This window comes from Filobasidium floriforme, assembly GCF_021052385.1.
Source record: "Filobasidium floriforme strain CBS 6241 chromosome Unknown HD553scaffold_11, whole genome shotgun sequence".
Taxonomy (NCBI): Eukaryota; Fungi; Basidiomycota; class Tremellomycetes; order Filobasidiales; family Filobasidiaceae; genus Filobasidium; species Filobasidium floriforme.
In genome coordinates this window covers 310,422-332,409 of record NW_025763632.1, presented here as the reverse complement: position 1 = coordinate 332,409, position 21,988 = coordinate 310,422, and the positions used below count along the sequence as shown (strand labels likewise).

Sequence of the window (21,988 nt, the reverse complement as noted above, 5' to 3'; positions counted from 1 at the left end):
TTCAGCAGTGTACTGACTCGCCGTTAATATCGATAGCCATTCTGAGGAGTCAAACGATTCCTTTAGTACTCCTCTTAGGTCTAGCTAGTAAGCTGCGGATTCCACAAAGCGGTTGGGACGATTTTGAAGCACGGTTTCGATCATATAGACTTCTGACATATATGTATAGCTCTAAGTTCCCATTGCATATCGTTCGAGCCCTTTCTTCTTGTTGAAACAAGGAGTGGAGCAAGGTGAAACGCTACTGTTGTTACTTATATCCACCTCGATGCCGTCATCTATGACGCGCCGAAAGCACCAATCGTCTTTGGGGGTCGCCTATGGACGTGTTTGTAGCCTTTTCGTCGAGATTTGTGTTGTCTTGGCCTCATTTCAGCGTCTTTGGTCCGCGTCTTTGCTTCGCGTGTCTTGATTGCACCCGGCCGGAGGCAAATAGTCCAAATTGGTCCAAATTGGTCCAAATTAGACCAACGAAGACCAAATTGGACCAACGAAGACCAAGGGAGACTGACAAAGACCGAACAAGTCGTATCGATACTACCTATCTCCCTCCTTGACATTACCTAGTCTCAAGTGCTCTACGTACCTCTCAAATTCATCAAGATGAGCCAAATTCCCTCCGACGAAGAGCTTTTTGCCATCCTCAACCAGAGGATGTTACAGGACAAGCATGGACTGGACCAAATCTTGTCCAGAATGAACGCTCCCGGTGTCAATGCTGGAGTTTATGGGCAGGCTGCTCCACTGCAGGCCCCCCCTTCGTCCCAAACTGCCCGCAACCTCGTCTCCCCAAGTGCCACGATCGATTCAATCGATGAATCAATCAACAATCGACCTCCTCCTTCGACTCCCGGTACCACTTCCTTCTCAGCTGTATCCAGTACAGCTGGTCGTCCGTCCTCCCAACTCGATCTCAACTCTTATCAATCGCGCTACCCATCTCAGTTCATTGGACGTCAAACCCCCTTCCCTCACCCCCTGCAGCTTGCTCCTCAGCCATCTTTCACCACCTTCGCGAGTGGTCTAGCTCCAAGCAGCTCTGCTATTGCAGCTACGAAGAGACTGCCAGGAGGAGGATACCAGCAAGCGACCAGTAGAGGCGTTGAGAAGGTTCCCAAGATTAGCAAGGTTACGCTCGGTCGAGGGCAAAACAAGGCAAGTCTTATTTCGACTACTCTTGGTCTCATTTGGTCTTATTTGGTCCAAATTGGTCTGATGAAGTCTTGCCAACGCTGGGTTCGTTCGTGCTTGGTAATCTCTAGGTCATCTTCATTGGCTGTGGCTCTATCTTGCGCACAAAGATCAAGTTATGGCAGTCGGGAGGAGGTCCCAAATTCCTAGAAGCTGTCGAGCTGCTTGGTTATATGCAATCAATCGTCGTTACTAGCAACATGACGCCTCGGGACGTGGGCAATGAGGTGCTAAGAGTCTTCCGATCTGTTCATGGACCTCAATTCCTCTCCACGCCTTTCGTCTGGGCCAAATGTGGACAAGGATCTACCAAATTCGACGGAAGGATGACTTGGCCAGGCTTCACCACTCCGATTGAAGACTTGAAGGACAAGTTTCGCAACTCCTACTACATTTGCATCTTTGAGGAAGGGTGGGACTTGCCAGAGAACGACAATCCAGAGTGGAGATTACAGGTAGCGGGTGAGATGGGCGAAGACCACGACCCTTGGGAGAAGACGATCGAGGACGATGAGGATGATGTTGATGGACTAAGGAGTTGCCAAGGATGCAGTAGACGATACCCCCCTGAGATGCTAGCCGCTCATCAGGGGAAGTGTCAGGCATGGTTGGACCAACAAAGGCGTCAATTGCTCGAGGAGTCGGAGTCTGATTCAGACTTGGAGTCATTAAGGAACCTGCCGCCGGTGCAAGGGAGACCAAAAAAGACCTCGGGAGGTCAAAAGAAGACCAAGAGAGTCCTTCTCACGTCGAAAAAGAGACCAGGCAAGGCTGTCGCACCACTCTCCAAGTCCACAATCGTCAAAGACGAGCCGACCGAGGAGCTGAAGGTGCCCAATCCCATCCAAGGCGAAGTCATCGAGCTCATCGATAATACCGACGATGAAGATGTCAAGCCCAGGATCACCTCTGTCGACCAACCTCCTCTCTCTACCCAACAACTTCTCGCTCAGCTAGCACAGCAGCCAGGATTTGGGGAAGAGTGGTTGCAACGTCAAACCCAACTCATGGCTTTGGCTGACGCTGGAACCTCTGCTGTCGATGGTCTTGGTCTAACGGGAGTCCAAGAAGAACCACTGTTCTACAGTGAAGACGAGGATGGGGAAGAACGAGGGGTACAGGAAGGATTTGGGGACGAGAATCATGAGCAGGAGCAGTGGATCAACGATCCCTTCGACCAAGATCCCAATGCGTTGGCAGCTGAACTGTACAGCCACTTGGAGACCCACATGGATTGGTCGGGAGGCATGCCCGAGTCGACTGTCGAAGATGTGGGAGGTCCGTCAACGGCTACTGTTGAAGAGGGTGGTCCTAGGGAAGTCGAGGCAACGGTACAAGGTGTAGAGGAGGCGTCTACTTCGGCACCTGTCAAGCGGGGAAGAGGAAGACCTCGAAAGACGAGCAACGGAAAAGGCAAAGGCAAAGAAGTCGTTGCTCCAGTCACACCAGTTGCAAGCCCTGCAGATGATTCGGAGGCCCTTGAGCGCCCAAACAAAAGGCGAAGGATCCAAACTCAACGTTTAGACCTTGATAACTACGCCAAGGCTGGTCGCAAATGATGTCGTCTCTGTGAGTTGGACGATGTAATGGCAAGCTTACAACTTCTAACACTGAATATCATTGCCGTCAATGTTCTTTAGTCTTTGATAGTCTTTGCTGTTCTCATTTGGTCTTCGTTAGACTTTTTTGGTCTCTTTTGGTCTTCGTTCGTCTTTGTTGGTCTTGCTTCGTCTCTGCTGGTCCCTTTTGGTCTTGTTTCGTCGTTCTTGCTCTTCTTGGCTTCTCTTTAGTCTTCCTTAGTCTTATCTGGGATTTGGAACATGTGTTTTAGACCGACTCGTGTTGACGCGAGTCGTGATTGGGGTTTCGAAGTTCTTTCTATGGGTTACGTTCTTAGATTAGTGTTCGTTGTTGGGTTTTAAGTCTTTATCAAGTCCAAGTTGTTCTCGCGCCGGCATGCATAGACATATTCAATATTATTGTACAACAAAAAAAAGAGAACGAAGTCAAAAACAAGAAGTAAAAACTCGACGATCAACGTCGAGAGAAGTCCGGGCGGGGGTTGGTCAACCTCCCCAAGTCCTGGCCGGACTCCGTGATGCGATTCGCAGCATCAACGAACCACCGCACGAGGTCGTGCACCGAGGGGAAGTAATGAGCAATATTTTGCTCATGGAGAGCCCACTGGGCGTTCTCCATCGCCCGCTGGAGCTCCTCGTTGAACCCGGTAAGTCGATCGCCGATGTTGGCGATCCTCGAGGTCGAGGCGGTGGTGGAGGGGGAGGCGGGGGAGAGGGGGAGCCCGAGGCCGGTAAGACCAGGTCGGCGGTGGGGGGTGGTGGGGAGGAGGGGGGCGGCCAAGTAGCCACCAGGGGGCGCCGGGGGAGCGTCGAAGTTGGCCCCAAAGCCATGTCCCGAGCCGAATCGGCTGTAGGGACCTGCCAGCGGGAGGTCGGGCTTGACGTCGGCGGGGGGGGCGGGTGGTGGTCGCCGGTACTTGCACTTCTCCTTCACCCCACCGTTCCACTGGCACCCCGAGCATCTCCCGCTCGACCCGATCACACAACGGTTGAACTCCTTGTTCAACGCCTTCAAGGCCTCCGATGGCGGCCCGTGCTTCCCGGAGGTCGTTCGGTGCCCCTTCTGGCACGGCTCGCACCGGTCGTCCCCCAACAACTCCACCACGCTCTCCCCGTGGTTCTCCTTCCACTGGCGGATGGACTGAGAACACGATCAAATATATATCAAGTGTAAGCAAGACTATTTTAGTCCAACGAGGTCTAACTCGGACGATAGACATACCTTTGCCAAGTCCATCTTGTATTGGGAGACCCCCTCAAGGGGCTCCCCGCTCTCCATCTTGCTCGACGAACGCTGTGTATATGCAAACGTTGAATATGAATCAGCAAGATGTTACTTGTACTCGAGTAAAGATAGAACACGTAGACTCGAAGACGAATAGACAAGACTAAACTCACCCCGCGCTCGTCCTTCTCCTCCTCCTTCTTCTCCTTCTTCTCCTCCTTCCCCTCGACCTCCTTCTTCTTCCCATCCCTCGCCAACGCCAGGTCCACCTGCCGGGCGATCTCGGCCTGCTGGTCCTGATCGAGGTAAGAGGTACAACAACGTTGTCGAGTCAGCGAACGAAGAGCTTCTAAGACTTCCGAACGATAGCTGTAGAGACGTTCTAACGCAAGCAAGACTTACCTCGGCCTGCTTCCTCTTCCTCCCCTTCTCCAAATCCCGGATCCTCTCCGACTCCTTCTCCGCCCTCGCCTTCTTCTCGGCCGCCTCCTTCTTCCTCTTCTCGGCCGCCTCCTTCTTCTTCTCCTCCGCCATCCTCGCCTTCACCCCCTCCTCGACCAAACGCGCGACCTCCGCCTTCATCTCCTCGGGGGATAGCTATCAGGTCAAGACAAAAACACAACATAATCGATGTCAGTACGAGTTGATAAGACCAAACGAGACCGAACGAGACTAAACAAAACCAAGAAAGACTAAACAAGACCACAAAGGACTTACAGGAAGCGGTGTGAGAGAGGACCCGTCTCTCTCCTTCCTGGCGTCAGCCCTCGTCTTCCTCTTCTTCCCCGCAACGTCGTCGGGCGCCGTCGACTTCCTCTTCTCACCACCGCTCTTCTTGTTCTTGTCGTTGTTGGGAGGAAGGCCGGACATTTTGATTTGAATGGAGAGATTTAGAGTACGAGTAGGGTTAAGAGGTGATAAAAGTGATATGAGAGTATTCGAGTAGGTCAGTGAAAGTGTAGAGAAGTACGAGAGAGAGGAAATAGGTCTAGCTGCTTACATATATACATACGAAAGGACCAAAGGACTTTGTTGTTTTGTTGTTTTTTGATGGCGAACAAAGAAAAAAAGATGAAACACTTGTTTGTTAGTCCAATAAAGTCTTTCTCACGCGCAACTCGCAGCACAATAGAGATGGGACACCAGGTATGACGAGTTGTCTATGACATCATAGCGATGACGCTCATGAAATGTTGATGGTGTCATAGACAAACTCTCGTACAGCGAGATAGTACTGTGTTGCGTCGACGATGGAGACCCATTGCTGAATAGGGAAACGCTGTTCCAGACCTTGCCTGAATTCGTATGTCGAGAGCAGTGGTGGTACATGATCCATGTAGCGAGGCACTATGACGTGCGGATCTCGAACCCTAGGTGCTCTTATTTGATCGGCGATGGGGTCGGTAGCATCCATATCCATGATATTGAGCTGTTCAGGACGATTTTGTCGTAAGATAGCCTCATCTTGACTTTCGAGGGGGAAGAGATTGAGATCAAAGCCGCTTGCAGCTGCATCTACGACTCCTGTAGCAGTTTGGAAGTCCGATTTGGTCGATTTTAGTGTACGATGGACCAACGCAAGACCAATTTCGACCAAAACTGACCTCGATACCACATCTGCGCTGGGCTAAGTCCTTTGAGTCCTTGATTGGACATGCCATGATAGTTCCACATGTCGACGTAATACCCCAACACGAAGTTGATGTAGGGTAAGAAGACATAGTGTAGACAGTAGATGTCAATAGGATCTTCACGATAGAGGTGGTGAACACGTTCCATCTCCAGGAAATGACGAGTGAATTGCTGTGTTACTGTTTCTCCAACTTGTCGCCATTGCCTCTCGATCCGTACGTTCCGTGTAGATGGTCCTTGCATGAAGGAACCCCGATTCTCACCTATAGAGGAGCTCGCAGGTATGTGACAGGAGCAAGAGAGACGAAATTGGTCCAACTTAGTCTTGTGGTGGAGCAAATCGGTCTTGCGCGAGACCGATGAGATCGATCACATACCTCTCACCGCGTTCATCAACGTACGAACACCTAGATTCTCCCCACCATAGTCTGCCCTGACTCTTGATGGCCAGCCCCACTGCTGAGTCGCTTGTAAGAAAGAGTCTTCCACAGTTTCGGACTTGTTGTTGTCAGACGCAAGCATGAACACGATCAATCGACTCTTGCCGTCGACAGCACCGTGTATAACGAACTTCCAGTTGATCAACTTGTGTTGCCCGTCCATATGCCATACGGAGTTGACAAAGGGTACATCATAGTCCCTACGATGTAGTACTCTCCCACTTCGGACCATGTTGCCATGAGGATCTTGAGCTCGCAGGGTAGCTCGCAGCTGTGCTCGAGTGACTTTGACTTGCTGAGCGGAGAGTAGCCCCATTACAAGACGTTCTCCAGTGTTCTGCTTGTCGACCAAGTTCAAAATTGATGCTACGAGCTGGTGATCAAGTGAAATCAAGTCAAGATTAGACTTGAGAGGTGATGAACAGTCCAGATAAGACCAAATTGGACGAGAAAAGACCAAAAAAGACCAAACGAGACCAAATGAGACCAAGAGAAGACTCACACAATGCAATTGATACGGAGCGACCATATGTTTAACTGCTCGTTTGCCTTGCCCAAACGCTCTCCGCCTCCTAGTGACCGTACCCCTTGATATCCCTAGATGAAGAGCTATCTCACGGTCTGCATAGCCAAGATTGGTGTAAAAGTCGAGCAGACCTGGAGCTAATTCGATCACCGGACGACCTCCGTTTGGGTTGCTAATACGAGTAACAGTCTGACGAACGATGACGTTGGACGCCAGGGATCTTTCATAGGCGCAGAGACGTTCATGAAGGGATGTAGTAGACTGGATGTGGGTGATGTATGCCGAATGGGGAATCCTGGTCCTCACAGTGTGTTCGAGGAGGTGAGCAAGGTCGTCCAGAGCAGTGATGAGGTTGGGAAGCAAGAACACATTGCGTGTGGCCGGGTCTTGACTCAAATATAGTCTAGCAGGGTGTAATGTCTGCTCGACTAAGGCTGTAACAACAGGAAGGTGGTTCATCGTCTATGTAATACGTTGCAGGATCACTCACGATGAGTTGTTTGTACTTAGAATCGATCAATGAGTCGCGTTAAGACATGTACACCTCCCCCCTAACCACTAGAGACCATTACTAGACTGTTGGAGTCATGCATAGTATGATTTTGAACATCTAGAGTCCTTTCTTGTATGTCTACGAGAGCACGGCGGTCGTTCTGTAAATTTATTGGTCGTGTATGGACGAAAATCGTTGAGATAGGGGTAAATACGACAAAAATGGAGGTAAAGACGCGAACAAAAGACCAAAGACGGCCAGCAAAGACTCCGCGAGACCAAGAGAGACCAAATTGGACCAAGAGAGACCAAATCGGACCAACAGAGACGACGCGCGTCAATCAAAGGCGTTGATCAATGGTGCAAATGGCGCCCCATAGTCATCGGTCTCGGTTGTTTCCACCTCACCGCCCCACTCATCAGCGGTAACCATCATCATCGGCGTCATCAGCGACATCCTGCATCCAGACCATTTCGATACCTCGACAGAACAAGCAGACAGATGCATCAGACCCACTACTAAGGATGTCATTCTTCAAACGCAAGAATCCTAATGCATCAGTCATTCCGCCCGTCGCCCCACCGGCGGGAGCCGAGCCCATGGCTCCTGCCGACACGGGTGCAGCCCGAACACAGCTCTTCAGCCGAGGCAATAACAACTCGAGCCTTGACATGAAGAGGAACGCTGCCGACCCTTACGCACCCGCCCTTGATCGGGCTCCTTCTTATCGCACAACTGCTGGTGACGGCGATCCGTACGGCGACAACAAGGCCAACCAGCAGCGCGGAGAGCTGTTTGGCGGGTTTCAGCCAAAGGAGCAGGTTCCGAAGGATCGCAAGTACGGTTATGAGGGCAGGGAGATGGAAGACGATTTCGACGAGGAGGAGGAGATTGAAGGTATCAAGCAGGAGATGAGGGGAATCAAACAGGAGAGTTTGTCGTCGACTAGGTGAGTCTACCTGAAGCTTGTTCGACCGTTAGCTTATCAAAGGGCTCTAGCTGACATGAGACCGTGCGGTATCAGAAATGCCCTTCGAATCGCTCGAGAAGCAGAAGACACGGCTAGGGGTACTCTTGGTCGTTTGGGGGATCAGTCAGGTCAGTCCGACTTGTGAGCCCGCGACTCTCATGACCTAGCGTGCTAACGCTCTGTACAATGATTCATATAGAGCGTATCGCCAACACTGAGCGACACCTTGATATCGCCAAGGCCAACAACCAGCGTGCGGAAGACAAGGCCAAGGAGCTCAAGGTGTTGAACAGGAGTCTGTTCCGACCCGCCGTCACCTGGAACAAGGTGAGTCTCGATCGCGAATAAACTAAACCGAGTAGACGGAACGAGCTGACCACGATGCCATTCTTTCCGCGTTCTGCAGGAAGCCAAACTGAACGCTCAACAAGAGAAGCTCATGGAACGTCATCTTCGCGAACGAGACGACCGAGAAAAAGCCCGTGCCGACGTCCAAGATACGCACCGCCGACTCAACACGGCCGCCAACGGAACCATGCGGGACAATACCCCCCAGGCGGGTGCCATGGCCGCGAGGAAGCAGGCGAGGAGCAGGTACCAGTTCGAAGCTACCGCCTCTGACGACGAGCTCGAGGACGAAATTGATGAGAACCTGAACGAGACGCTTGAGGTGACGAGGAACTTGAAGCGGCTCGCCATGGCTGCTGGGGAAGAGATTGATACGCACAATCAGCGGTTGACCGGGATCAATGGCAAGACGGGTGACCTCGACCTGGCCATCCTCAAGAACACGGAGGCCTTGAGGCGAGCTGGTGGCAAGAGGTGATCGACACGGCCTATCAGTCTGGGTGCTCGATGTCTGCGATTGTATCGGATACCATGTATAGTACGAGAGATACCGGTCTGGTCGTAAATTGTTCGTACAATCGATCGAAAGAATACATACACCCCGAAGAAACGCGATATGTCATATACGATGTCGAATCCACCGCTACAGCTTGAGCGTCGAGCTCTGAGAGACAGATTCTCTGGGCTGACCGTTGCCTCGAGGCTTCTTGACCGAATCCTTCCCGACGACGGTGACCTAAGCGTGAAAAATTTGTCAGCAAACGAAGCGCGGGTCGGACCGCCCGGAATTTTGCACTCACTCCCTTGCCAGTCTTGACGAGCTCCTTGAGCGCGCGGTCCTTCTGACTCTTGACGCCTCCCCGAGCCTTGCCTCCTCCACCGGACTTGCCGGCAAACTTGTCGACAGCGCTGTCTAACGCCTGTCTCTGCCTCATCCTCGTCTTCCTGTCCTTTTGTCGCATTCGCTTCTTTTGCGATGGGTCGAGCTCGGACCGAGCGACCAGGTCGTTCTTGGAGGCCGGCGCGAACATCTCTTCCGGAGCCAACATGGTCGATGTGGATTGTGTGGTGGGCAGCGCGTTCTCCATCGAGGTCGTGGCGACGTTTGATAGTGTCGTGATGGCGGCCTTGGGCTAGAGCGCAGGAGAGGTTGATCTGATCAGCCTGGAACATTGACACGCTTCTCCTCCGCCCTTCGCAACACTCACCTGCTTGGGGGTAAAGTTCAAGTTGCTCAGCGCGTCCAACTTGTAACAAATCTCTCCCCACAGCAGATCAATCTCCTCGTGATCCTTGTTCAACTTGGCATCCCTAGCATCCTCGACCTTGTTCCCACCCGCGGCGTTCTTGTAGTCGTCCTCGTAAATCTGGGCGAGCGATTTCGACGATTCCGCGTTGTCCAGCTCGAAATATCGGGATGGGATGAACGCCTTATCATCGAGCTCTCTCCGTCGGACGACGTCATCAAAGTTGTCCTGAAATGATGCCCCGGTAGGTCAGCCCTCAAGCTGAGCAAGGCGGTGCCTACGCCGCAAATCGAAACTCACATCCAAGATCCTTCGCTTAATCATCTCTTCCATATTCACCACCTTGTCCTCGGTGACAATCGGAACCACCTTGCCCATCTGCTCAAACTCCAGATCTTCCTCCAACAAACTGTTTTGCGGTCGGTCTTTCGACTTGGCCTCTCCCAACAGTGTCCAGTCCTTCTTTCCGACGTTTTCCTGTTCGAGAGTCGAGATTTGTTCTTGCAGCGCACGAAGACGTTTCTCATGAGTCGACAGTCGGGCCGTAGGGACGTCCTCGTCCTCTTCGTCATCGTCGGCAAAGAGATCGGTTCGGACCCGGGACATGGTATCCCGCCCATCCGCCTCGAGCTCGACTTCGGCTTCGACAGCGGGCTTCGATTTTTTCTTGGGCTTGTCACCAGTCGCCTTGCCCTTGCCCTTGACTGGCTTCTCCCTCGTCCATTCTCGGGGAGGTGGGAAAAAGTCCGAGTACATCATGTCTGTCGGGAGCGATCGACCGATCAGTGAGGATCTGGTATCCGCTTCAACTGATGCTCTACTCACTGTCACCATCGTCGCCCGCCTCTGCCAAGATATCGCCTCCGAACAGATCCCCAACCTCACTGTCCAGCCCCAGATCGTCCTCCTCTTCGTCATCATCGTCGTCCTCCTCGTCATCCTCTTCCCCCAACAACCCCTTCCTCTTGCCTCCCTGTGCCTTTTTGCCCTTGTTCTTCTTGCCTCCCAACGAACCAGACGAAGTCGAGGTCGCCTCGGCTTCCTCGGTAAACCTGTTGAAAGCGTCGATGGAGAAGAACTGGTCGTCTAGCGTGGGGTGGCTATGCAGTGTGATATAGAAGGTCATAAGCCAGATGCACGAAAAGCGATCACACGCAGGCTAAGGGAGAGGTAATACTCACTTGGGTTTCGATCGGGATGGACCGAGGTCGGTCTCGTCGTCCTCGTCTTCCTCGTCATCCTCTTCGTCATCTTCCAGACCGTCCATCAACTCGTCCTCATCTTCGTCCTCCTCCAACTCGTCTTCCTCGTCATCTTCATCCAGGTCGACGTCCATCTCGTCGTCCTCCATGTCATCATCCTCATCCTCGTCGTCTTCATCATCATCGTCATCCGTTTCCTCATCGTCATCCTCGTCTTCTTCTTCACCCTCCTGACCCTCCTCGTCGTCGCTATCCCATTCGCTGAACATCTCGGGTTTCTCCGCCAAGAGCGCTTGCCATTGCGCCATCTCCTCCTCTGTCAGCTCCTCTTCGTCTCCTTCCTCCGCCTCTTCCTCATCATCCTTCTCGACGACAGCCTTTTCATCCTCGTCCTCCTCAGCCCCGGGGCGACCGGCGGGTATGATCTCCAGGACCTTGAGAACCCCACCGATCTTGTCTCCCTTCATCTCCATCTGCCTCCAAACTCCCTCCTCATCTAGTCCTTGGGTATACAGTTCCCCCAAGGGTGTTAGTGGGTAGAGTTGGGCAGCCGAGGGGCCTGAGCGGCGCCGGGAAGAAGATTGACGGGTGGTTGGTCTGGTCGAGGGCGATGTCGAAGGGAGGGAGGCGGGGTCGAGAAGCTGGGTTATGAGGGTCTGAATATGTGACTGTGAGGGAGCTTCTAGGGATAGTCCTGCATCAAGACCAAGATCGAGATTGGGTTAGCGGCGATTCCCGAAACAAGCAGATGGTCGCATTCGCCAGAGATCACAAGCGAAAGACGACAGCAGTACCACGCCGATACTCACCGGTATCGAATATGCTCTTGGTCACCTCCAAAGCCTGCTTGGCGAGCTCATCGTCCCCTGTCGTGGTCGCCAGCAAGTGTTCCTTTTCCGAGAGCTGTCGAGCGAATTGAGCGAGCGAGGTGATCAAGGCCGAGGGAGGTTCGGGTGAGGGAGTGGGTGGTCCTGCTGCGCTCGACGACGATGACGACGAGGCGGATGGTGATGGCGGTGACATGGTGAGTGTATGACCTGATGTAGATGTCGTGATCCAGCCAACCGACGTGAGAAGAAAGAGAGGATGGAAATATGTTTGGATCGACCAACTAGTCGAGTGATCGAGTGAAGTGGTCGAGTGTCCCCCCCCCCGGTTTCGATAATTCTGGAGAGTGGAACGGACATACAAACGTATTCTGTGCGCAGGCACCGGAAGTATAGTGATCGGGGGATGTCCGCCCTCACAATCGATTTACATCCGAGAACGTGGACGATCATGGGCCGAGGTTTCTAAAGATGGCGAAACAGTAGTTGATAACACGGGTGTCACCATCGAATCACTTGGGATCATCAGTCTGTCAACGGCCTCGATCCTTTCGAGGGAGCCTGCAGCACATTCCCAGGTCTACCCCGTCGTCTGCCTCTCGTCCCCGAATCGCCTCGCCGCTCGTGGGTCTCTCTCGACCTTGGCGCGCCCCTCCTCTCCGTCGGAGTAATTATCAAACTAGCTAGCTGCCCGGATTCTTTTCAGACAATCTCACTCACACACACACACACACACACACCTGCCCGACCTCGTCATACCGGTTATACATTGGTGGCTGTTACATCAACAGCATAGACCCAGGACAGGTCACGAGCAGACACGCACACGGTCCCGTAACAAGGCGCAAACGGGCGAAACGGGACGAGAACGGGGTCGCGGGTCGGCTTAGTCGGAATCGAATCTCACAAGTCTTACGATACCGATCTCGACTTGACGCTTGACGACAATCTGCTACCGGTTCACAACCTCTCTTGACGGTTCCTCGGCTCGACGTCTACGTACATAAGGAAGAGGAAACAAGACCAAGGCCACACTATCTTTTCGATAGTCAACCCGTCTGAATCGCCTTGTTTAGGATCAGTCGATATTTAAGATCCACATCATCGTCATTGATCTAATACATCTGCAACCATGAAACCTCCAGCCTCGGCGACCAAGGAGACCGCCTTCTTGTTATCTTACCTCCAGAACCCATCTACCACGCAAGAATCGGCCATCGACGCGTTGGTAGAGTACATCATGGCCAGGAGGAGGAAAGGATGGAGTATCTACGAGGTCACGTTGGGGTTGATTGAAATCATGCAAAAGGTGAGTCGAGAGTGCGGTCAGGGATGAACTTGCGTTGGCTGACATTGCGGCTGGGATTTGGTCTGAATTGGTCAATGCTTGGCAGGTCCCGCAAACACTGGACGAAACGTTCGACACCGCCCGCACCAGGACCTTTCTCCCTCATCACACCGACCTCACCCCACCATCTACTTCGAGCACATCCGTTCGTTCCCGTTCAACGAGCAAGAACATGCTCGCCGTCTCTCAGACCCTTCAACGGTTCTCTGTCGGTGACGTCGGGGTCGGACAGGTCAGGGAGGTTCTCGTCGAATGGGCGTGGGGGCTCGAACAGAAGCTCAGCGAGGGCGAAGGGGAAGGATCCGGGTCATCGTCGTCGGATAACAAGGGGAAGGGAGCCATAGGATCGGCAGGGTTTCAAGAGATCGCCGCTTCCTTCGATCAGCTCGTCAGCGCCCACTTGCCTCCACCCGTACCGCCCTCGCTCTCGGCCGTCCTCCTTAGCGTCCGGATGTCATTAGGGTACCTCACCCTCTCCGAACTCTCTTGCCAACTGTCCACCCTCCTCGCTCTGAGAGAAGGAGAAGAATGTCTACGTATCTGGGTGGCAAGGCGGATCCAAGGTGATGGGCGGTATAGGATAGGAGAGACGCTCGATGGCTTGGTCAAGGAGACCGAGAGGACGAGGCCGGCGCTGAGAGGGGTGGTCAGGATGGTCAAGGACAAGTTCATGTTGCCTGTCGGAGAGGAAGCGGCGAGGTGGAAGGTGCCGTTGCCGGTGCCGGGAAAAGGCAAGGTGATACTTCTGCTCAAGGAACAAGCGCAGTCGCAATCACAGGCAGCGGCGTCATCGTCGTCAACAGCATTATCGGGATACGCGTTCGAGATGCTGTCAGAATACATCGTCAGGGAGAAACGGGACTATATGCGGCTGGAAAAGTGGACCAAGTCGGGCAAGAAACAGCTCTCAAGGGATGTAGATGAGATCGAGGACAAGCTGTGTTTGCCAGGAAATGGTAACGGTAAGGCTTCCGGGTCGGCATCGGTAGAGAACACCTCACTATTGCCCGTCTTCGATGTCTTACGTCGGATACACGCGCTCGACCCCGCTGCATCCAAAGTCTCGTCCACTCGGGAGGGTACAAGCTTTCAACCGATGGCCATCCCGGAATGGACCGAGCCTTACCTCCCACCCACCGTTCAGACGATCACCTCGGCCCTGTACGTCCACCCTCGACTGTCGACCGCTCGGGCGGTTGATTGCGTGATGGAGCTGGTGAATTACGAAAAGGACCTGAGGACGATGGATGTGAGGGGTGCGATGAGTCGGGAAGAAGAGGCAGGGAGGGCGGATGGCGAAGGGGGCAGGTCGAGCGAAGACACGGTGTTGACGGCTTTGGTATGGGGCCCTGTGGAAAAGAGCAAGATGCGGAGGGTCCTGGAGAGTATCGAACGGAGAGTGCGTTTACGGATCCATTGGTACCTACAAACGTGCGATGTGCTAATGACATGGTGTTGAATCGCAGTTCCCCGAAGGAGAGTATGACGAGGCATTCGACATCGTCAGAAGCAAGGTCAACGAAGGTGCCGATCTCGCCCGCGCGCCATCGTACACCACCGTCGCTAGCTTTGGGACTGCGCAGAGGACCGATTCGTACTTTCGAGGCAATACGCACGTACGAGGGTCGATGAGTGCGTCGATCCCGGCGTTGCCCCCGTTGCCGCAATTATCTTCACCAATCTCGGGTAGAGTCACAGGGGAATTCGAGTCGAGTCCAGGACCAGAACCGTTGATGGAGGTGCTGGAGCCTGAACCTGGTCCTTCAGAAAGAGCTCCGTATCGTCGAACCAATACTACTCCGAATGAGAGGATTCCCGGAATGTTTGGACAGGCCATGAGGAAGATGTCCCTGTCGAACCGCGAATTGAGCACTATCGCGAGCGGTGGCGAGTCGACCTCGAGTTCGCCTTCCCGAAACAGACCACCCGACTCGCCACCCGCGATGACGCATTCGAACAGTCAGGCGAGCGTCGGCACCGAGGGAACACTGGAGGACATTTACGCCGGTTATGGCGAGGATTCGATTCAGCCTCTCGGCACGAGAAACGAGCTCGATTCGGCGAATAACGCGAGATCTCCTGTTAGCCAACCCGCCAACCCCGTCTGGCCTGCCAATATAGCCGACCCTGTTCCTCCGAAGCCTAAGCGAAAGGCTTCAATCCTCCGTCGACCGGGATTCTTGGGGGGATCCAAAGCGGAGAAGGCGCCCGGAAACGAGAATTCCACATTCAGTCGATCAACGGGACGACACCGACCGTCAACGAGTCTCAGTTCAGGAGCGCAAAACAGGTCGGCGGTCGTCGCAGCCATCATGACCGGGACCTCGACCCCGCCGAGGACAGTCGCCGAGCAGTCGACGCCTTCGGGATCCCCTCCGTCGTCGACATCTTCCCCTGCGGGATGGAGGGCCGAATTTAGCAACATGAACAATGGGATGGGAATGCTGCGGCCATCGCCCAAGCACAGTACGAGTGCTGGGTCCAACGGTCTTAACAGGAGCGCGACGACAGCTAGGCCTCGATAAAGGGTGACGGACCGGATAGACTCGGGTTTTCAGTAGCATTCAGGTCTTTCTCCAAGTCGCTCGATACCTATCCTACTTCCTAGACTGTATCTATAACACTTTACGAGGATGTTCTCCTGGATCTCCTGTTTGTAAACGATGAATGTGTAACGTCAGATGATCCGGAAAGCTACCGATATCTGTAGATTTGCTTCCGGGTGACGGCCAGCAGCGGTGCTCGGTCAACATCTGCATCGTACAAGGGGAATTTATCGATTCGCGATTCGACACTCTGATCCATACGTCTCGGTATTCTCAATCCGATCGATATCTTCTAGGTCTAAGAACTTTAGGTCAAGACAAAACTCAGGGATATACTGTTTCCGAGAAGATGGGTCGCAATGGGTTCTTGGGCAACATCTCGGGGATCGATGCCTTTGGCAAGGTGCGCAGTCGAGTAGCTTTCCGTGACCCTATCCATGCCGACTCATCCTGATTCTTCGGACTACAGACGATGGAGGATGTGAAGATCAAGACTCGTACAGGAGCCCTGCGTGAGTGACTTTTAACCTGGTCGAAGCCGAGCATCATGCTGATGTCTTTTCGATGTAGTCACGTTCATCTCGTTTTCTATCATCGCTCTGTCTACCCTGCTCGAGTTTATCGACTATCGGAGGATCCATCTCGAGCCTGCCATAATGGTCGATCGTACCCGGGGAGAAAAGATGATTGTCGATATCGATATTACTTTCCCGAGGGTGCCTTGCTACTGTGCGTATTCGGCGATAGTTACCGCGTAATGAGCAACACTGATGCGATGAAACGTGCTGGCAATGCTGTAGTGCTTTCGATGGATATTATGGATATTTCCGGAGAACATCAGCTGGATCTCACGCATGCCACCACCAAAAACCGACTGGACAAGAACGGCAAGATTGTCGGGGTCATCAAGGACGGTCGTCAGTATCGCTCGCCTTCCCTTTGACCAGTTCACGCATGTGGCTAATCATTCCTCTCGGTATACGTTTCAATCATACGCGTAGAACTGCAAGGAGACGTGCAACGAGCGGTAGCCAACAAGGACCCCAACTATTGTGGAAGCTGTTACGGTGGAACTCCGGGACCTTCTGGATGCTGCAATACCTGTGACGAGGTTCGCGAGGCATATGTCAGAAAAGGGTGGAGCTTTACCAACCCGGACGGTATCGAGCAGGTTAGCACAAGATTCGCTATTGTAGCATTAGAGGCGTTTGGCTTCGTACTGATAGCTGGCCCCTAACTCGTAGTGCGTGAAGGAAGGTTGGACCGAGAAGATCGCCGAGCAGAACACGGAAGGGTGCCAAATCCAAGGTCGTGTCCGGGTCAACAAGGTTAGTCTGACTGTCGCTGAAAGCAAACCTGGCGTGCTTTACTGAAATCATCGTTGAACGAAAGGTCATCGGTAACATTCACTTTAGCCACGGACGTTCATTCCAGTCGCACAACATGCATATCCAGGACCTCGTGCCCTACCTCAAGGACAAGAACCACCACGACTTCGGCCATGTGATAAACAAGTTCCAGTTCGAGGCCGATGCGGGGACTGTGCAGGACGTCGGAACTGAGGATCTGACCCGGTCGGTCAAGAAGCGGTTGGGTATCGTCAACCCCTTGGATGGCGCTGTCGTGCACCCTGAAGTCTGTGAGTTAAGGGTTCGGCATGACATATTCGGGGTGTGACATAATATGCTGAGTACCGTCATGACTCCAGCGGACTACATGTACCAATGTGAGTCTAGCTATAGCAGGCGATCGGTCGGCTATTCTGACCCTGCTTCATCTCGCCAGACTTCCTAAAAGTCGTTTCGACCACGTTCAACCTGCTCGATGGACGATCTATCCAGTCCCAGCAGTACAGCGTGACCCAGTTCGAGAGGGATATCAAAGAGGGGAATGCACCTGGCCGGGAAGGACACGGTCGTAAGCCTCTTTCCTCGGCGGGTTTCACAGGAGACGTCTAGCTGAATAAGCACCGATCTCGCATTACAGACTTTACGAGTCATGGTATGGCGGCTGTTCCTGGCGTTTACATCAAGTGAGACCAATCCGATGGCAAGTAATACTTCGCATTGCTGATATGCCTCGTTATAGCTACGACGTATCACCCATGAAGGTTGTGCACACCGAGACCCGACAGAGCTTTGCTCATTTCTTGACCTCGTGAGTCGCATGCATCTGATATGCCTGATCTGAGGTACACGTGCTGACGTTGAATTTGATGTTCAGCACATGCGCCATCATTGGAGGAGTCTTGACAGTTGCTGGGCTAGTCGACTCGATGATCTTTTCCAGCCGCAAGAGGCTGTCTGGGGCTAACGGTGCCGAAGGGTTCGGATCAAGGGAGGGCAAAATGGTGAGCCTTTATGCGTTCCCCTTGTGCATCGAGAGCGGAGCTGATGGTCGCACTATTATCATATCCTAGATGTGAACGCCTGTGCAATATGTAAGGCAGCGGTTGTGAACAGGAGAGCTTTGCCAAAGATGTACAAAGCGTCGTTTGCATATTCATCGTCATATCTGATACGACTTTTGCCACGTCACCCGACGCCGCCTCATCCTCTCAATCTTTTCTTTGATAACGAGACGATGATCCCCCTCGGCTTTCGACCCTTTGTAACCAGATCTTGACCGATATCCTGCATAATTCAAGCTATTCGAGTCTGCCTCGACACTCTCTCACAAGTATCAAATTGCAACTCGCACCTCGCTATCGCACGTATGTAAAGTTCGCCGTTCGTGTCTGTTCGTACGCACGGAATTGATTTCGACGGTACACCTTGTAGCTTCGCTCTTAGACGAGCCAATACTCGCACCGCAGATATCCAACAGCAGTTACCATGGCGGGAGACGACGACTACGGTGTATGTATCCAGGCCTTCTCGATCTTGTACTGAGGCTGTCACTAGTCGACCCGGCGACGACCGGCAAGGTGTACTTGTCCCGATACTTGGACAATCGTTGTACTGATAACCAATCTTATTTCGCTACGTCTTTCCTTTGACCTGTCTTGGGGAACCTCCTTGTGTTTTGATCGACGATATGCTGCTATTCTCAACCTCGTATCTCATCGTGCTTCCATAGGATTTGTACGACTTTGGCGACGTAGACGGCGGCGGGGACTATGTACGCATTGCTTTCGGGAGATTCATTTCCATACGCTAGCAGGCTGATTGCAGTCCGTCGTTCGTCAGGGTGCATCCAGTGGTCCTACCCAAGCCGACGTCAAGCCGAATGTGGGGAGTGCTATCCAATCGGTGACATCGGACAACAACCAGGCCCAATCCAACAGTCAGTTTGTCAACAACGGACCTTCATACAATAGCCGACCGCCGTCTGGGCCGTCGGGATCCGGAGCTGGAGGACCGGGCGAGGATGATGTAGTCTACCTTGCGGAACTCAACTGGGTGAGACTCGCGAACATCATCGCCTTCTGGCTTTATAACTCACGCCCCAGATTTACACGCACAACTCGTCTAGTGGACGAACGACGAACACCTCCGTGAAGCCGCCGCTCAGGCCGGTTTTCAAATCAAGATCGACGACGTTACTTTTTCCGAACACAAGGTCAATGGAAAGTCCAAGGGTCTCGCTTGGGTATATTGTTACAACCCGCAGAACGCACAGGCGTTCAAGACGTGGTTCGAACACAAGTGGGTCGACAGACGTCCAGTCATGCGCCTCATCACGAAGGGTCCGTCTGACACGGTTGCAATTTTCCGGAAACAGCTTGTTCCAGGATAAAACTATCGCGGTGAATATTGGATCGAGCTCGCAGGGCAACCCGTACAAGATTCCGCCTAAAGGTGAGCAGCGAGATCGCCCACATACATCCCTAACGTGTCCGGCTAACATCCATCACATCCTTTGCGCAGAACCCAACCGAATAAAGGGTCGGGAAGGTGCGGGTCCTCCTGCGCCTGGCGGTTATGGAGGTGGTGGTGGCGGTGGGATGGGAGGCCCCGGTGGAAGAGGTCGAGGCGGTTATCGAGGTGGCATGGGCGGCGGACGAGGGGGTTATATACCGGGAGGAGGTCGAGGAGGTGGTATGATGGGCGGCGGTCCGAGTGGGGCCGGCGGGATGGGCGCAATGCCTGCTGCAGGAGGCATGATGAACCCCATGATGCGTGAGTTTGTCGATCTATCGCAAGGTCAATGTAGCCTCACTGAAGCTTGTCACTTTCGTAGCCATGATGAACCCGATGATGAACCCGGCCATGATGCAACAGATGATGCAGATGATGCAGGGCGGCATGGGTGGTGGTGGCGGTGCGGCTGGTGGACAGGGTGGTGAGTCGCTAGTGCTTGATTATGCTGAGCAATCTCGCTTACAGGCGGTCTCATCTCGAAAGGTTTCAACCCTCCCACTGGACCCAGAGCCGGAGCGGACGCTTCCGGCGGTGGTGCTCAGACAGACGAGTTTGGCCGAGCCCTCAAGAGAAGTCGCCAAGACTAGTCACTCTGAAATAGCTTGTATTTCGTACCATATCAGACGCGCATGATCTGCTACCAAACTGCTAAATAATGTTCGGGCGTGTTACGATCTGTATTCATAAGACACGCCGAGTCGCTACCCAAATCACCAGATCGACGATTCCGGATTTAGGAGAGAAAGGGATTGATGGCGACGATGCGAGAATCTGTATCGCCATGGCAATACATGATGTACATTAGGACACACCCGTCTTTCATAGGGATTGTCAGTGTTATGTTCGAGCTCCATAGTCGTATTGCAGGAGCCAAATTGCGCTGCAAAAGAATGATGGATCCCACGAATGAAACGAAGATGATCGCATCTCCTGTCCGAATGCGGTATCACCTCACCCTACTATCTCCCAGATTATCGACATTATTCCCAGATACGGCAGCTATGATTGCGCGGTCCACACGTCTTGTCCGTAGAAAGCGTCAAGTGAACCCCGATGTCTGCGGCGCCGCCGTATCATCTGACGTTGATGCGGCACTTCGCTCAAGCTTGACATGCTCGACATGACGAGCTACAAGGTCGAATCGGGCGAGCATCGTCGTACGCCGCCTAATCGGGGGGTTCTACACTGCCCCCGCGTCCCCCTCTTGCCTTTTTCCCTCCACCCGGACTCGAATACCCCGACCTCCCACCCCCATTGCCGTTCCCGTTCCCAGCCCCGGCTTCTCCCGAATCCGAATCACCTCCATCCAACCACCCTCCCATCTCCCCTTCGACCAACTCTTCCCACTCGGATCTCCATGTCTGACGATCGCTGCGGTACATCAAGTCTCGATACTTTTCCAGGGCAGCTTTTTGAACGTCAAATGTTGTATTGCCCGAAGAATTCGAGGAGAGATTCGATTTCGAGGTCGAGGAGTTTGATGATTGGGATACCGCGGTGGATGGATGGAGGATGATGTCGTGTTGGATTTGTAGGGAGAGTAGGTGCAAGGCGTGATGGGAAGCCAAGGGGTCGAGGGAGACGACTACACATTAGGCAATAGAGATGGCATTAGCTTTTACCTTTTATCGGCCTGGCGTCACCAGGAAGATATGAAGTGGGATGCGCTTACCGAACCTCTCCAATGTCCAAGTTCCGCCGCAATCCGTCCATAACGGGTCGACCAGACTGAACTCGACGTCCCGCAAAGTGAGGCATTCTGCCAAGAGCTGTCGAGCGGTTTCTTGGAGGATCCTCAGCTTTGCTAGGATCTTGTTCTGCAAGTCCATAGAAAAGAAGAAGGATAAGAATGTGGTCGAGATGGAAAGCCAGGAAGCGGATGAGAAGGTGAGAAGAGCTTACGAGCCGTTGAAAGATGGTGACGGTTTGGTCTAGGTGTTTATTGTACTCCACGTAATGTGGTATGAGTGGTGGTCTTGATACCGATACCTCCATGGCAGCCAAGTTACTGTTGACAAGAATCTCGAAAACAGAAGCTCAGCTAGCCGCAGCCTAATCTGAAAGGCGAGTGCTTCGAAAGACTCACTCACTCCATCTCGGTACCTTCGTCTACGATCCCCTTCAGGGCCATGAATCCATCTTTTGTAGCTTCATCCCATGCGTCCATGCAATTGTCCACCTCGCCGAGTATGGCTCTGAGTTTACGGTGATACGTCGAGGTATCTTGTGGGTATGGATTGGAAGTCGATTGACGTGACCGAGGCGGAGTTGCCGATGGAGAGGGCGTGTTCCGGACGATCGGGGATTGAAGGGACCTTAGGCGGGACATGATGATTCGTACTATGTGCTGTTATGCCGTCTTGACGTCGGGACGTTGATCCCTCTGTTCTTCATAAATAGTTGAAGAAGTTGTCGAAGTCGATTCGCAACATTTTGAGATATGCCTGCACACCAAAGGTGGGTCAACGAAGAGTCTCGGGTCAAGAGGATCCCGTCCCGAACAAGTATGACATGACGATCGACACAATATGGTCGTGACATCTTGACACA

General features: G+C 53.1%; 8 protein-coding genes across 8 annotated transcripts; 5 read left to right on the top strand and 3 right to left on the bottom strand.

Moving 5' to 3' along the window:
* Window positions 1-603: 603 nt before the first annotated feature.
* HD553DRAFT_324021 (uncharacterized protein) lies at window positions 604-2,750 on the top strand (the record flags this gene model as incomplete). Its single annotated transcript, XM_046181452.1, has 2 exons — window positions 604-1,236; window positions 1,263-2,750. 2 exons carry the CDS (start codon window positions 604-606, stop codon window positions 2,748-2,750), a joined length of 2,121 nt encoding a protein of 706 aa, XP_046036552.1.
* A 475-nt stretch (window positions 2,751-3,225) lies between these two features.
* On the bottom strand, window positions 3,226-4,866 carry HD553DRAFT_324020 (uncharacterized protein; the record flags this gene model as incomplete). The annotated part of the gene is made up of 5 exons (XM_046181451.1): window positions 3,226-3,912; window positions 3,994-4,065; window positions 4,170-4,292; window positions 4,399-4,593; window positions 4,714-4,866. 5 exons carry the CDS (start codon window positions 4,864-4,866, stop codon window positions 3,226-3,228), a joined length of 1,230 nt encoding a protein of 409 aa, XP_046036551.1.
* A 2,745-nt stretch (window positions 4,867-7,611) lies between these two features.
* On the top strand, window positions 7,612-8,883 carry HD553DRAFT_324018 (uncharacterized protein; the record flags this gene model as incomplete). The annotated part of the gene is made up of 4 exons (XM_046181450.1): window positions 7,612-8,036; window positions 8,112-8,185; window positions 8,257-8,384; window positions 8,464-8,883. The coding sequence occupies 4 exons, from the start codon at window positions 7,612-7,614 to the stop codon at window positions 8,881-8,883; spliced, it is 1,047 nt and encodes a 348-aa protein (XP_046036550.1).
* An 82-nt stretch (window positions 8,884-8,965) lies between these two features.
* Window positions 8,966-11,948, bottom strand: HD553DRAFT_31658 (Mpp10 protein-domain-containing protein). Its single transcript, XM_046180639.1, has 7 exons — window positions 11,664-11,948; window positions 10,834-11,548; window positions 10,478-10,752; window positions 9,953-10,413; window positions 9,614-9,880; window positions 9,206-9,538; window positions 8,966-9,141 (listed from the first exon to the last, which is right to left on the bottom strand). The coding sequence occupies exons 1-7, from the start codon at window positions 11,875-11,877 to the stop codon at window positions 9,049-9,051; spliced, it is 2,358 nt and encodes a 785-aa protein (XP_046036549.1). The 5' UTR covers window positions 11,878-11,948; the 3' UTR covers window positions 8,966-9,048.
* An 865-nt stretch (window positions 11,949-12,813) lies between these two features.
* On the top strand, window positions 12,814-15,554 carry HD553DRAFT_342158 (uncharacterized protein; the record flags this gene model as incomplete). Its single annotated transcript, XM_046182718.1, has 3 exons — window positions 12,814-12,990; window positions 13,076-14,428; window positions 14,496-15,554. The coding sequence occupies 3 exons, from the start codon at window positions 12,814-12,816 to the stop codon at window positions 15,552-15,554; spliced, it is 2,589 nt and encodes an 862-aa protein (XP_046036548.1).
* Window positions 15,555-15,834: 280 nt separating this feature from the next.
* On the top strand, window positions 15,835-18,224 carry HD553DRAFT_284479 (ER to Golgi transport-related protein). Its single transcript, XM_046178203.1, has 13 exons — window positions 15,835-15,978; window positions 16,045-16,087; window positions 16,146-16,304; window positions 16,376-16,492; window positions 16,577-16,746; window positions 16,820-16,903; window positions 16,968-17,214; window positions 17,284-17,301; window positions 17,361-17,492; window positions 17,562-17,607; window positions 17,664-17,732; window positions 17,799-17,925; window positions 17,995-18,224. The coding sequence occupies exons 1-13, from the start codon at window positions 15,925-15,927 to the stop codon at window positions 17,998-18,000; spliced, it is 1,272 nt and encodes a 423-aa protein (XP_046036547.1). The 5' UTR covers window positions 15,835-15,924; the 3' UTR covers window positions 18,001-18,224.
* Window positions 18,225-18,239: 15 nt separating this feature from the next.
* On the top strand, window positions 18,240-20,287 carry HD553DRAFT_31489 (uncharacterized protein). The gene is made up of 10 exons (XM_046180408.1): window positions 18,240-18,288; window positions 18,356-18,433; window positions 18,654-18,695; window positions 18,764-18,976; window positions 19,050-19,222; window positions 19,299-19,375; window positions 19,445-19,561; window positions 19,613-19,696; window positions 19,758-19,859; window positions 19,922-20,287. The coding sequence occupies exons 2-10, from the start codon at window positions 18,410-18,412 to the stop codon at window positions 20,023-20,025; spliced, it is 936 nt and encodes a 311-aa protein (XP_046036546.1). The 5' UTR covers window positions 18,240-18,288; window positions 18,356-18,409; the 3' UTR covers window positions 20,026-20,287.
* Window positions 20,288-20,604: 317 nt separating this feature from the next.
* Window positions 20,605-21,767, bottom strand: HD553DRAFT_324015 (uncharacterized protein; the record flags this gene model as incomplete). Its single annotated transcript, XM_046181449.1, has 4 exons — window positions 20,605-21,023; window positions 21,111-21,255; window positions 21,341-21,446; window positions 21,529-21,767. 4 exons carry the CDS (start codon window positions 21,765-21,767, stop codon window positions 20,605-20,607), a joined length of 909 nt encoding a protein of 302 aa, XP_046036545.1.
* Window positions 21,768-21,988: the final 221 nt, after the last annotated feature.

Excerpts from the sequence above, each read along its gene's own strand:
- HD553DRAFT_31658 (XM_046180639.1), bottom strand. The coding sequence starts at position 11,877 with ATGTCACCGCCATCACCATCCGCCTCGTCGTCATCGTCGTCGAGCGCA. Across the intron at positions 9,539-9,613 it reads TGAACTTTACCCCCAAGCAG|CCCAAGGCCGCCATCACGAC; the intron begins GTGAGTGTTGCG and ends CCTGCGCTCTAG. Across the intron at positions 9,142-9,205 it reads TCGTCAAGACTGGCAAGGGA|GTCACCGTCGTCGGGAAGGA; the intron begins GTGAGTGCAAAA and ends TTTCACGCTTAG.
- HD553DRAFT_284479 (XM_046178203.1), top strand. The coding sequence starts at position 15,925 with ATGGGTCGCAATGGGTTCTTGGGCAACATCTCGGGGATCGATGCCTTT. Across the intron at positions 16,493-16,576 it reads CGGGGTCATCAAGGACGGTC|AACTGCAAGGAGACGTGCAA; the intron begins GTCAGTATCGCT and ends TCATACGCGTAG. Across the intron at positions 17,608-17,663 it reads GTTCCTGGCGTTTACATCAA|CTACGACGTATCACCCATGA; the intron begins GTGAGACCAATC and ends GCCTCGTTATAG.
- HD553DRAFT_31489 (XM_046180408.1), top strand. The coding sequence starts at position 18,410 with ATGGCGGGAGACGACGACTACGGT. Across the intron at positions 19,223-19,298 it reads AAGACGTGGTTCGAACACAA|CTTGTTCCAGGATAAAACTA; the intron begins GTGGGTCGACAG and ends TTCCGGAAACAG. Across the intron at positions 19,562-19,612 it reads AGGTCGAGGCGGTTATCGAG|GTGGTATGATGGGCGGCGGT; the intron begins GTGGCATGGGCG and ends GAGGTCGAGGAG.